Here is a 12824-nt window from a genome sequence, read left to right on the forward strand (position 1 = left end):
TCCCGAAATCGTAGGAAAATTTCTGCCCCTAGCTATGCTTGCTGGCAGCTGGCGGCTGGCGGCTGGCGGCTGGCACTTGGCAGGTGGCTGGCTGACGGCTGGCTGGGTGGCTGGCTTGGGTGGCTGGCTTGGGTGGCTGGCTGGCGGGTGGTGGCGGCTGGCAGGTGGTGGCAGCTGAGGGCTGGCGTCAGGTGGTGGTGGTGGTGGGATGGCAGGAGAGACAAATGGGCGGCGGATGGATTTTGCAAAGGGCCAGGTGGCAAAGGGCCGGGTGGCAAAGGGGCCAACGTGCGCGCGCAAGGCCTCCTGAGCTGACATAAGCAGAGCCATTTTCTCGGCCGTACAAAGCCTGCGGCTGAAAGCAGCGCAAATGGCCTCCGATTCCTGGCCGTAGGTGTCTTTTGGCCTTTTTGGGCTGCAGGAGTCCTCCGAAATCCGGCCAAAGGACCACGGCGGCCCAAAAAAGCCAAAGGATACTCCCAAATCCGGAGTTCAGGGCCAAAGGACCTCTACGGCCCAAATCGTACTTACCTTTGACGCTAGCTATGACTTCTTGGCGCTTGTCTTCTTTCTGGGAGCCAGCTTGCTGGTGCCGCTCTCCTTTGCGATCTGAGAGAGCTTGTCGTAGGCCTCAAACAGCGATGCAGCCATGCATGTGTACTCGAGTTGGACCTTCTTGTTGTCCCTGGCGAGCGTGGCCGAGTCTGTAAGGAAGGCATGGACCTCAAGCAGCTTGTCCAGAGCTCTAACCTTGGCTGTCAAGTTCCTAGGGCCGGTTGAGCAGGGCTTGCCAAGGAAGGAGCAGTAGTCGCACTTTGACTTCTTGCCTTCTTCGGTCCTTGACTTGCCGGCAAAGTTGAAGCCATTGCTGCGCCTGCAGACGACACCGTGCAGTTGGCACTTCTTGCAAGCCGGATCCTGGAGGACAAATATGGGCTCCAATGTGAGCATGGTCTTGGGGAAGTGCGCTTCCAGGCGCCTGTTGTTGCGCGCATCCGCCGGCAGATGGAAGAAGGAAGGCTACCTCAACAGGATCCTTGCACTTGATGTGCACATGGCCTTTGTGGCCTGCCCTCAACTTGCGTGGTGTTGGCTTGCGTGCCAGCGTTGAGGAGGCAGGCAGCGGAGCGAGCTTGATCTTGGAAGTGGAGGCAACCGCTTTGCCTTCAGAGGACTGGTAGTCGTCGTCGTCATCGTCTTGTTCTCCTTCTCCTTCTTCTTCTTCTCCAGAGGACTGGACCTCTTCCTGGTCCTCCTGACTGGCCTCTGAGGCGGGGTCCTCACGCTTGCTGTTGCCCTCAGACGCGGTGAACTTGGCTTCAGGCTCATGGTAGGGGATTTCCTTGGGGATCTCGACAAGTGGGGAGCGGTTGCAATGCCTAGAGGACTGGATGTGCGTCTAGTCCTCTTGATCGTCCTTGACATTGGAGTCCTCACCTTTGCTGGTGGGGTCCACAATGATCTTGCCAGCGCAGATGAGCGCGTCGAGTTCTGTAGCGGGCTTGAGCAGGTGGGCGCGCTTGCTTCTGCCCTTGCCCTTGCCCTTGCTCTTGGCCTTGGCCTTCCCCTTGTGCTTGCGGACGGGCTCCTCAGGCGGAGGACTGCTTCTTGCAGCTTCAGGACTCTGGACCGTCCTCTCGACCTCTGTGTTGGCGACTTGGCAGGCAGAGCCGCTGGCCTGGCCCTGGTCCTGGTCCTCAACGCTGGAGTCGGCTTCTTCCTTGCTTGAGCTGTAGATGTACGCCTGCTTGTGCACCCTGCGTGGCTCTTCCACCTTGCGTTGAAGTTGCGTCTGGCGCATCTGCTCTTGCACAACTGCAAGTCAGCGTTGGACCTCCTGCTGCTTGTGATGCAGTTGCTCGATCTTGAGCTGGCGTCGCATCTCCTGGGCCTCGCGCTTCGCCTGCTCTAGTTCGGCGTCCAGCTCCATGTCAATGTCATCCTCGCCTTGGGAGGAGGAGGCATCAACTACTTGCTGGTCAGCGGGCGTGTTGTGGCTTGCTGGCTCTCATAGCTAGCGTCAAAGGTACCTACGATTTAGGCCGTAGGGGTCCTTCGGCCCTAGACTCGGAATTCGGGAGTGTCCTTCAGCCTTTTTGGGCTGCCAGAGTCCTTTGGCCGGAAATCGGAGGTCTCCTGCGACTTTTTTGAGCTGCACAGGCTATACGCTTGGGAATTGGCAGGGTCCCGCGCTGTTTTGCAACGCAGCACTGGTACGGCCGAAAGTACGACTTTTTCTGCTTACGTCAGCTCAGGGGCGCCCTGCTGTTGCGCGCGCGCTGGCCTGCCACCCGGCCGTTTGCCACCCGGCCCTTTGCCAAAATCCATCCGCCACCCACCTGTCTCTCCTGCCCTCCTACCACCACCACCCAACGCCAGCCGCCACCACCCGACGCCAGCTGCCACCACCCACCAGCCAGCCGCCAGCCCTGCCAGCGCCCAGCACAGTCACATGGCCCTGCGACTCACCCAGCCACCCGCCACCCGCCAGCCACCACCCGCCACCCGCCAGCCACCAGCCAACAGCCAGCCGCCAGCGGGGCCCCACCAGCCAGCAAGATGCCAGCCAGCTCTCAACAAAGCCCAGCCAGCCGACCGACCCTGCCAGCCAGCCAGCCAGCCAGCCAGCCAGCCAGCCAGCCGTCAGTCCAGCGCAGCCATCCGCCTGGCCCAGCCACCCGCCAGCCGGCCGTCAGCCAGCCGCCAGCCGCCAGTCAGCCGCCAGCCGCCAGCCGCCAGCGAGGCCCAGCAAGGCCCAGCCAGCAAGCCGTCCAGCCACCCGCGCGGCCCAGCCAGCTGCCAACTCAGCACAGCCGCCTGGCCCAACTGCAAGCTGCCAGCCGGCCCAGCCAGCCACCCGGTGAGCTGCGAGCTGCTGCTGCTCTGCACCGCTTGCTTCCACCCTGCTGCCCTCTTCAATCATTGGAAATGTCAGAGAGGCCCTCTCCGGCATCTCCGATGATTGAAGGCCTTGCTTCCGCTCCGCTCTGCTCCGCTCCGCTCCGACTGCCTGCACAGATCACCTTGCCGCTGCCTGCAGGTCTGCTGCCGCTCATGTGAGTTTGCTGTTGCCGATCATAGCTAGGGGCAGGCTTTGGCCTACAATTTCGGAAATCGGAGATCATCTACAAAAGTGCAGTGCCGTAGGAGATCGTTAATCCCCTACGGCACTGGGATGCCGTAGACCACCTACAGCATTTTTGGCTGTAGGCATCCTACGGCCTGCCTACCGTAGGCCCTCCACTGCCGTATGTATTCTATGGACATTGTATTGCAAAATCTAGCTACACTGACGTGCGGCGACACAGCGACAGCATTGGTGGGTGGCGGGGCAAGGAGGCAGGAAGGCAGGTGGTTGCGTGCGGCAACAGGGCGGCAGCAGCAGCGGCGGCAGAGCGTCAGCAGCAAAGCAAGGGGATGAGGGAGGAGCAGGCAAGTAGAGGGGAACAAAGGAGTCAGCAATGGCGTGCAGCAGAGCAGCAGCAAGCGGAAACAGTCGACTCACCAGAGCAGCAGCAGACCGGCAGGCAACGGCAAGCAAAGGCGAGCTGTGCATGCATGCAGAGCGGAAGCAAGCGGTCAGTGGTCTCAATCATTGGAGACGCCGGAGAGGGCCTCTCCGACGTCTCCGATGATTGACGGAGGCAGGCAGAAGCGGGCAGAAGCGGTGATGAGGCAGCTGGGCAGATGCAAGCAGCGAGGCAGCTGCGCTTTGCTGGCAGCAGCGGCAGCTGGCTGGACTGGCAAATGGCGGGCTGGACTGGCGGCTGGCTGGTTGGACTGGCGGCTCCGGGAAGCTGGCTTGAGCGGCGGCTGGCTGGCTGGCTGGGCCTTGCGGGGTCTCGCTGGCGGCTGACGGCTGCGCTGGACGGTCGGCTGGCTGGCTGTTGGCTGGCTGGCTGGGCTTGCGGCTTGGGTGGCTGGCTGGCTGGGCCTCTCGCTGGGCCTCGCTGGCTGGCTGGCTGGCTGGCTCGGGTGGCGGCTGACTGGGCCTCGCTGGCGGCTGGCGGCTGGCTGGCAGGTGCTGGCTGAGCCGGGCGGCTGGACTAGGCTGGCGGGTGGCTGCGCTGGACTGACGGCTGGCTGACGGCTGGCTGGCGGGTGGTGGCGGCTGGCAACTGGCAGCTGGCGGCTGTTGGCTGGCTGGCGGCTGGCTGACGGCTGGCTGGGCTGGGCCAGGCAGGTGGCGGCTGCGCTGCGCTGAAGGCTGGCAGGTGGCTGGCGGGCGGCTGGCAGGTGGCGTCGTGTGGTGGTGGTTGGAGGGCAGGAGATGGTACGGGCGGGTGGACGGAATTGGCAAAGGGCCGGGTGGCCGCGCGCGCGCACCAGCAGGCCCCTGAGCTGACGTAAGCAGAAAGGGCCATTTTTCTGCGCAGGGTGGGGTCGGCCCAGTGCCGTAGGAGGCCTACGGCCAAAAATGACGTAGCTGCCCCTCAGAAAATGGCCGTAGGTAGCCCTACAGCCCCGATTTTCCGGCCGTAGGTGGCCCTACGGCCATTTTTAGCGTAGATGACCCCCGATTTCCCGATTTTCTGCCGTAGGCTGGCGTACGGCCAAAAACCACCTGCCCTTTGACACTAGCTATGGATCTTGTTCTTCTACCACTCTGCCGCGCGCCGTTGCTGACTCCTTTGCTCCCCTCTACTTGCCTGCTCCTCCCTCACCGCCTTACTTTGCTGCTGACAATGCTCTGCCGCTGTTGCTGCTGCCGCTCTGCTGCCACCTTGCTGCTGTTGCTGCTGTCCTTGTAGGTACCGTATCAGTATTGCAATTGAATGGTTGTGCAGAAGATACGGCTGTGGGGCGTACTGTGCCTACGGTGTGGGAGCGATGCTGTCCTGCGGCCCAGCGGAGCGTAGGGGTCCTACGGCCCAAAGGCTGAAGTGGTAGACCGGCTGGCTACGGCCCTGGGGTAGCGAAGGAGATCTCCACCTCCCGAGGCCGTAGCTAAATCCTTGCCGCTAGCTATGTCTGGAGGGGCGAGTCGATGCCGCTTTGACCATCAAGCTGGCTGTTGGCCTCCTGCTGCTCCTCAGACGTCATCCCGACATCTTCTTGCTCTTCCAGAGTGCTGGAGTGGGCTTGAGGAGACCTTCCAACGCCTTCAGGTGCCTGCAAATGGGCTGATTGGGCAGCGGTGCTTGCTGCGAGCTGCTCGGGTGTGGTGGCGCGCATGGCCTCTTTCAAAATGGAGGCATGCTTGGAAGCAGCCTGTTTGTCCTTTTTGGCCGTGGCGCGTCCCTCTGCCTCGCCAGTGGCCTCCTCTGGCTGGTTGGTGGTGGTGGTGTTGTTGTCAGCGCCCTAGTTGGCATTGTCAGTGTTGGTGCTGCTGGCCTGAGTGGATCCAGAGCCCTGGAGCAACGTCTTGGGCTCTTGGTTGCTGCCTTTGGCCTCTTGTGTTGGCTCCTTGGCCTTCGAGTTGGCCCTGGCGCGCTTGTTGGTGGTGTGGTCGGCGCTGTCCTTGCGCTTGCTTGCGGTCTGCACGATCGGCATGACCTGGAGCGTTGTGGCCTTCCTGGCGCGGGTGGACTTGCGCAGCATGGTGTTGGCAGCGTCGGTCATTGTGCTGGCGTTGGTGGTGTAGATGACTGGTTGTTGGTGCCGGTGGATGGATGGCAGGTGCTTGCTGTTGGAGGAGCGAGTTGGGAGCAGTATGAGGGTGGAAATGGTGGTAGTGGGAAGGAGAGTTGGAGGGTGGCGTGGCCATTGCCCTTTGTTGGTCTTGATTGATGCCCTTGGAAAGTTAGCCGTGTGGAGGTAGAGTAAAGGGCGGAAGCGGAAATTGGGGTCCTGATTGACTTGCCAGAAGTCAATCCTAGAATGGTAAAGGCTTTGATGCAACTGTGGTGATTGAAGCTTGTTTGTAGGTAGGGAAGGAAGATTGACGAAGTTTATGGTTTGTTCGTGGGGTAGGTCCGTGCAGGTCACAAAATGACAGTGTATAGCTCGGGGCGGAGGCCCGGCTTATTAGTTGGCAAAGTAGGGCTCTAGAACAGAGAGCCAGTCTCTGTTCTTCGCAAGCGTGACTTGGTCAAGCAGCTTGGTGAACATGTCAGCAAGCTGATCATGTGTAGATGTCTGGACAACCGAAATGGTGTTGAGAGCTTGCTGCTCGCGTACAAAGTGGTATTTGATGTTGATATGCTTTGTGCGGTTGTGGAATTTCGGGTCTTTGGCTAGCTGGATTGCTGCCTGGTTGTTGGCATGGAGCCGTGTAGGGCTCTAGACTAGCAGTCCAATGTTCTGGAGTAGTCTCCTGCAGGACCCACATGATTTCTTTCGTCGCTTCTTGCATTGCGACGTACTCGGCAAACGTGGTGGAGTCGGTGATAAGGCCTTGACGCTTGGAGTACCAGCTGTACGGCATGTCTTGTATGGTGTTGGCGATTTCAGATGTAGACTTTCAACTCTGAGTGTCTCCCCCAAAGTCTGCATCGGAATATGTCGCCATTGCATTGGCCCAGTCCGTTGGGTCGACATCCAGTTGTCTGTATGCATGTTTCCGAGTGCCTTTCAAGTAGCGTAGAAGGTGCTTTGCCGCCACAAGAGCGCTAGTGGTCGGTTCTTGGAGGAAGCAGCTGAGGTGTTGGATGGCAAAGGCGATGTCTGGCCGAGTGCAAGTAGACATATAGAGTACCAAGCCTACCATTGTGCGGTACATCGAGTGCTCAATTTGCGAAAGCGGCTCGCCAATGGTCAGGTCAGAGCTTGATTTCATTGGTGTGTGGACAATATTGGCATCGCTGAGGCCAAAGTGGAAAAGGAGTCGGTCAATGTATGCCATTTGGGAGAGATGGAAAGAGTCCGTGGTCGACTGCACTTGGATTCCGAGGATGTATTGAAGCGGGTCACCTCCAGTCATCTGGAAGTGACTGCAGAGCTCTTGTTTAACCTTCTCGGCATCTTCAGGTCGTTGCGCAAAGATAACGATGTCATTCAACGTACAGCATCAGGATCACCGGTGGGGCATTCTTGACCGTTCAAAGGAATAGAGCAGGGTCATAGTCAGACTGCTCAAAGTCCATCTTGTCAAAGACATCACTGGCCTTTTCATACCAAGTGCGTCCTGCTTGCTTGAGGCCGTAGAGCGCCTTGTTGAGTTGACATACTTTGTCGTCTCTAGAGCTCTGGCCTAGCGCTTGGTGCATGAAAAGTTTGCAATTGATGTCGCCGTTGAGGAAAGCAGTGACTACATCCATTGGGATGACAGTCATCTTGAGCTGTAGAGCGATGATGAGGAGAAGGCGAAGTGTTGACATTTTGACAACTGGCGCAAACGTTTCTTTGTAGTCGATGCTGTGACGTTGCGTATAGCCTTGCACGACCAATCTAGCCTTATATTTGTCGATTGAGCCATCTGCTTTACACTTGGTCTTGAACACGCATCAACTTCCGATGATGTTGCGCCCTCTAAGCCTATGGACCAGCGTCCAGGTATTGTTGTCATCGTGCGCTTTCAGCTCTTTATTGATTGGTTCCTCCCAGAGCGGCCAATTGGCACGACATCGAGCTTCTTCAAACGTGTTTGGTTCATTGTCAATCGATGATGGTGCTTGAGCTGAGTCTTCAGGCATCGAGGTGTCCTCCCTATCCATTGGATTTGATGTCTTGAGCTCTGGAACATCCGGCACGTCAGCAACGTGAAACGCTCGCAGTGGCTTGCTGTCTGTTGGCGTGCGGATGCCATTGTCGCGTTCTGTGGCGGTCGCAATGGGAGCACCCAGTGGTGAGTCAGGCATGTTATTGTAGTGCTCTGGAACGACGGTTAGAGTGCAGGTCTTGTCGGTCGGTCCTTGCTCTTCCTTGCTTGGCTCAGCATTGGCCAGGGTTGATGCAACCTGGTTGCTCAGCTTGCTGTTTCCAAAGAGCGTGAGCATCATCTTGGTCTTGAATGGGAAGACATCTTCATCGAAGACGGCATGTCTGGTGACCAATGTAGTCCTTGAGATTGGGTCGTATAGCTTGTATCCCTTTGTGTCGACCGCAATTCCCAAGAAGATGGTCCTAATTGCGCATTTGTCCAGTCATAGCTAGCAGCAAAAGTAATTCCCGATTTTCCTTATCGCACAGGCTGTGCGATCCAGGATTTGAGAGTCGTTATACAAGTGCGATCTAAGATCCTGGCCACTATGAGTGGATTTCAGATCGCAGGCAGGAAAAATTCAGGATCTCAGATCGCAGCTGATCGCATGCCTGCTGCAATCTGAGAAATCGCACAAGCTGGCTGCAGCTGGAATTTCAAATCTTTATACAAGTGCGTTTTTTTTTTGACCAGATCCTGCTGCTAGCTATGAGTTTGATGCGCCTTTCTTCGGGGACATGGGCCCAAGCTGCGCATCCAAATACCCTCAGGATGCAAATGTCTGGTTTGTTGCCGCACATTGCCTTGTAGGGAGTCATTCCGTGAAGTGACTTGGTCGGTAGGTGATTCTGGAGGTAAACTGCATGCAGGAGCGCTTCTCCCCACATGATGTTTGGAGCGCCGCTTTCAAACAGTAGAGCTCTAGTCTTGTCAAATAGAGTCCTGTTCATGCGGTCGGCAACACCATTCTGTTGCAGGGTGTAAGGAGCGCTTGTCTCGTGGATGATACCACAGTTTTCGAGGTGACTCTTGAACTCATGTCCGGTGTATTCTCCTCTGTTGTTGGATCTGAATCTCTTGATGGTCTGACCGGTCTGGTTCTCCATGAACAGCTTGTACTTGATGAAATAGGCGTATACTTCGCTCTTCTGCTCCATAAGGAAGACAACAGTCATAGCTAGCAGCAGGGTTGGGCCCGGTTTTGGTCGTAGGCAGGCTACGATCTGAAATCGGGCATCGACCCCTGTCTACGATTTTTCCGATGCGCAGCCTGCCTACGATCTCAAATCGGGCATCGATGCCTGTGTACGATTTTTTTTGGGCGCGCAGCCTACCTACGATCTAGCTACGATCCAAAATTGTAGCCTGCCTGCCTGCCTGCCTGCCTGCCTGCCTGCCTGCCTGCGGGACGGTGGGCGAGGAACGAGGTGACGTGTCGAAGTTGTGCCCGACGACGAGGGCAACTCAAGCGGGTGCCTCATCTGGGCGCTTGTGTGCGCGTCCATAGGCGACGCGCGGGTCGATGTCGGAGTCTTCCTCTCGATGGTGCGTATCTTCAAAGACAAGGCGGGAGCGATTTGTGCCCAGAAGGACGTACGCATCGTCGATCGCACCATCATCACCCAGTCGCCGCAGCAATTCGCCGAAAGCGTCTTCGATGCCGATGGTCTGGAGCTCGTGAGCACGCGTCTTGCCTCGGTGGTGGCACGAGTACGAGACAGCCTCGCGCCCTCGCCTCGGGACCGCCTTGAGCTGCATGAAGATCGAGAGGTACTCGAGGGGCTCGGACGCCTTTCCTTTGGCACCAGCAGCGCCGTGCGATGAACGGTCGGATGGCTCAGCGACGACCTTGGGTGGATCGATCCCGATCTGGCCCAACGGCACGAGTGTGCTCCTGTTCTTCACCTGAATGACGACAAAGGAGAACTTGGCGATGTCGATAATGGTGCTGGGGCCGTTCCAGTCCTCATCAAGGTAGACCGGGATGAGCAGATCCCAGCTCTCCTGGCCCGCGGCGCCGAAGATGGCGACGTGCTCCGCGAACCATTCCGACAGCTGCCGCTTGCTGACGGTGCGGATGTTGTTGGGCAGCTGGGCAAAGTGCGTGAACGTGATCGTGGCCGAACGGGCGAACCTCTCAAAGTCCGACTTGGCTCCCTTGCTCCGCGCCGCGCTCGACGACCCCTCTGGCATGCTAAACGCCGTGGCTCGGACAATCTGATCGCCAAGCAACGCGACGAGCCATGCCCACACCGTCAGAGGCTCTAGTGTTATGCCCTCGCGCCAGAGCTCGAGCCTTGCCTCCGTCATGTTCCCGGCAACGCCCTCCGCTACGGCCTTGCTCCTGTCGAGGGCAATGCGTTCGGCGGCAAGGTTGAGCTCGTTGACAGAGGCAATGTCGGTGGCCATCGTCAGAAGCAGTCGAGCCATCTCCTCGTCATCGAGGCCCATTGTGAAGCCATAGAACGACCTGAAATGCCGGATGATCCTGATCGAATCTCGCAAGCGATGCCTTACGCCGTGCGTAGGGTCTCCTAGTTGCTTCCGGAAGAGATCCGCAGCAGCGAGGCTCAGCAATGGCTCGGACGGGGTGCTCGTGATGACGCATGAGGTGCTCGGTTCGATGTCGATGATGGTCCGAAAGTGCGTGCTGACCTGACGTTGCAGGAAGAGCTCGATAGCGACGTTCCCTGGCAAACCGATGAACAGCAGCGGAACGCGCTGGCTCAGCGCCGCCAAGTACCGGTCCATGGCATCCAGGGACAGTTCGTCTTCATCGATGGCGCGGATGTCGGGAAGCAGGAGAACGTCGGCATTGAAGATCAGCTTGGCCTGCAGTTTGGCCAACGAAACGTCACCAACCAAGGGGAGCAGCTGCGTCCTGGAAGGATCGTGTCCACTCGAGAACTTGACGTGCCTGTTGCTGAGGAGCGGCCGGCCCATGAGTGACAGCTGATGAAGGAGACTTGTCCAATCCTTGCCCTGCTTGTCCTGCTTCTCGAATGGGAGCGCCTCGTAGCCAACGTCGAGCGGAAGCTTGTAATGCCGCAGGCAGTTCCAGCCGGAACGTTGCCAAGCGTCCAGACCGTTTCAGCGCTCCTTTGCCGACCAAGTGGTGTACATTGGAGTTGGTGTCCAGCAAGATAAGAAAGATGCGGTCCGCGTCGTAGGGCGCCTCGCCGATTCGTTGCCAGAGCCGCCGAATAATGGGCAAGAGATCGCCAAAACCCATGGCCTCGTCAAGAGCCAGCAGAAAGACTCCCTCGTCGCGCCGAGGGCCGGCGGGATAAGCGGCTACTACCGCCGCCTGCAGACGAGCGAAAGCCTGCGCGCAAGGACCCGCTTCAAACGCCTCTGCAGACGAGTCGTCCAGGGGGCTGAGCTTCGGTAAATTGGTCTTGTAGCGACGGGCGATGGCACCCAGGAGATCCTGTCGACGTGAGGAAGGGACACGTCTACCTCTGCTCTTGGGATCTGTGGGACTCGAAGGCGACTCCAGCTGCAGATGCTCGTAGAACTCCTCGACAAACGAGGGCCGACCTTCAGACGGCGGGCTGGGCTCGTACGAAGCCTTGGCCTCGGAGATCTCTTCAGCAAAGACGTGCGCGAAGGCCTCGAACCAGGCCAATACGCGATGGCGATTGTTACGCTCGACGAGCTGAGCATCCTCGCGGGCCTGTTCAGCTAGGATGCGAGCCTGTTCCGCACTCTGGTCGTCTCTCTTAGCGAGAGTCTCTTGTTGTTCTGCCGTTTCCTTCTCTTCGGCGAGAACGTCTTCCATCGGCATCGCAGGCTTGTCTTGCCTCTTCTTCTCAGTCAGGGGTGTGCAGAGGATGTCGGCCGCGGCATGATCGCGGGCTGGGATGGAGACGATATCGCTTGCGCCGCGGAAGCAGATCATGATGCCGAGGTGGTGCTTGCGAATCACCTGGTCGACGGTTCGCGACTTGCCGGAGCCGGAAGACTGAATGATCGGCAAAATGCGACCGTAATGCTTCGCTTTATCGAATGTCACGCGGAGCGTCTCGATATGACGACAAAGAGCTAGATGGCCGTCGCCGTGGAAGTCAGATTAAAAGTCACGCTCGACCAGGTTGCCAGGGAATAAGATGTTCGGGGGGGGGGGGGGGGGGGGGAGGCGCTCTGCGAAGGAGGAGGTGAAAGGACCGTTGCCGGGCTGAGGTCAGCTGCAAAGAGTCGTGGTGACCGAAAGCATGAAAAGGTGCAGGGCAGACTCACGTGTGGCAGCCTCGACGAGCAGCCGCAAGAGCAGCGACAAGGTGCCGGCACGTCGATCGCTCTCCAGCCTGCCGGACAGGTGAGGCAGCACGATTCTGTAGATTTCATTGGCGTCCTCAGTCAGGCGGCGGACGCCAGTCGAGAGAAGGAGCGGGCGAAGGGAGCTGGGCAGGTGCGCTTCGACATCGGGCGACAGGCAAGAGCGGACCCAGTTTCGAAAGGTCCGACGGAGCACAGCTTTGGCGAGGCAAAGATCGTCCAAATCTACCACGCGTGGTCGTCCAAACGAAGATGAGCTTGTCTGTGACGCTGTTGGTGTGCGGAGCCACATGCTGCGAGACGAAGTTTGTCAGGTCTTGCAGCCTTTGACGCTCGAGTGTCGAAGGGTCCGGCGCAGAGACTTCGATTGCACTGTGTATGGGTTCGTCGGCGGATGAATGCGCGAGGTCGGCCATGACCCGGGATCGGGCCCGGCGCTCGAAGAGAGCGGGGGCGAGGCAGGCAAAGAGTCGAGGGCTGCCGATCTATGCTGATCCCGCCGTGCAGCGACGATGGTGCATTGACCGGCGAGTGATGATGAGCGACATGATGCGGTGGTATGCAGGAGAGGCGGAGGAGCCTAGTGGGCAACGCGATCCGACGGTCGTGGTAAGGAGGGAACCAGTGAGGAGTCTGAAGCCGGATGAAAGGGGCGTCTGGCATTTCAAAATCTCGGCAGTCGGCCATCGCTCGGAGCAAGGCGAAAGCTGCAGGGTGCACCGCGAGATGCAGACTCAAAGCAGAAAAAACAAGCAAGCTTCCTGAGTAAGGTGACCAAGGTGCTCGACCAAGTTGATCTTGGTGCTCACCTTGGGCCATTCTTGCTAGGCTTGTGTGAGAATTGTAACCTCAAGTTCCCGCCTGGACGCGGCTTTCGTATGAACGAATCTTTTGTAAGCGTTCATATTTAACATAATACGCTGACCTTCCAAGTAAGGCCTCTTAGCTCAGTAGTAGAGCGACA

At 58.5% G+C, this 12824-nt stretch overlaps 3 protein-coding genes across 3 annotated transcripts; all 3 read right to left on the reverse strand.

Moving 5' to 3' along the window:
* Positions 1–543: 543 nt before the first annotated feature.
* PFL1_06695 (uncharacterized protein) lies at positions 544–951 on the reverse strand (the record flags this gene model as incomplete). The annotated part of the gene is made up of 1 exon (XM_007884241.1): positions 544–951. The coding sequence occupies one exon, from the start codon at positions 949–951 to the stop codon at positions 544–546; it is 408 nt and encodes a 135-aa protein (XP_007882432.1).
* Positions 952–1399: 448 nt separating this feature from the next.
* On the reverse strand, positions 1400–1801 carry PFL1_06696 (uncharacterized protein; the record flags this gene model as incomplete). Its single annotated transcript, XM_007884242.1, has 1 exon — positions 1400–1801. One exon carries the CDS (start codon positions 1799–1801, stop codon positions 1400–1402), a length of 402 nt encoding a protein of 133 aa, XP_007882433.1.
* Positions 1802–9046: 7245 nt separating this feature from the next.
* PFL1_06697 (uncharacterized protein) lies at positions 9047–10525 on the reverse strand (the record flags this gene model as incomplete). The annotated part of the gene is made up of 1 exon (XM_007884243.1): positions 9047–10525. The coding sequence occupies one exon, from the start codon at positions 10523–10525 to the stop codon at positions 9047–9049; it is 1479 nt and encodes a 492-aa protein (XP_007882434.1).
* Positions 10526–12824: the final 2299 nt, after the last annotated feature.

This window comes from Pseudozyma flocculosa (genome assembly GCF_000417875.1).
Source record: "Pseudozyma flocculosa PF-1 unplaced genomic scaffold scaffold00029, whole genome shotgun sequence".
Classification (NCBI taxonomy): Eukaryota; Fungi; Basidiomycota; class Ustilaginomycetes; order Ustilaginales; family Ustilaginaceae; genus Pseudozyma; species Pseudozyma flocculosa.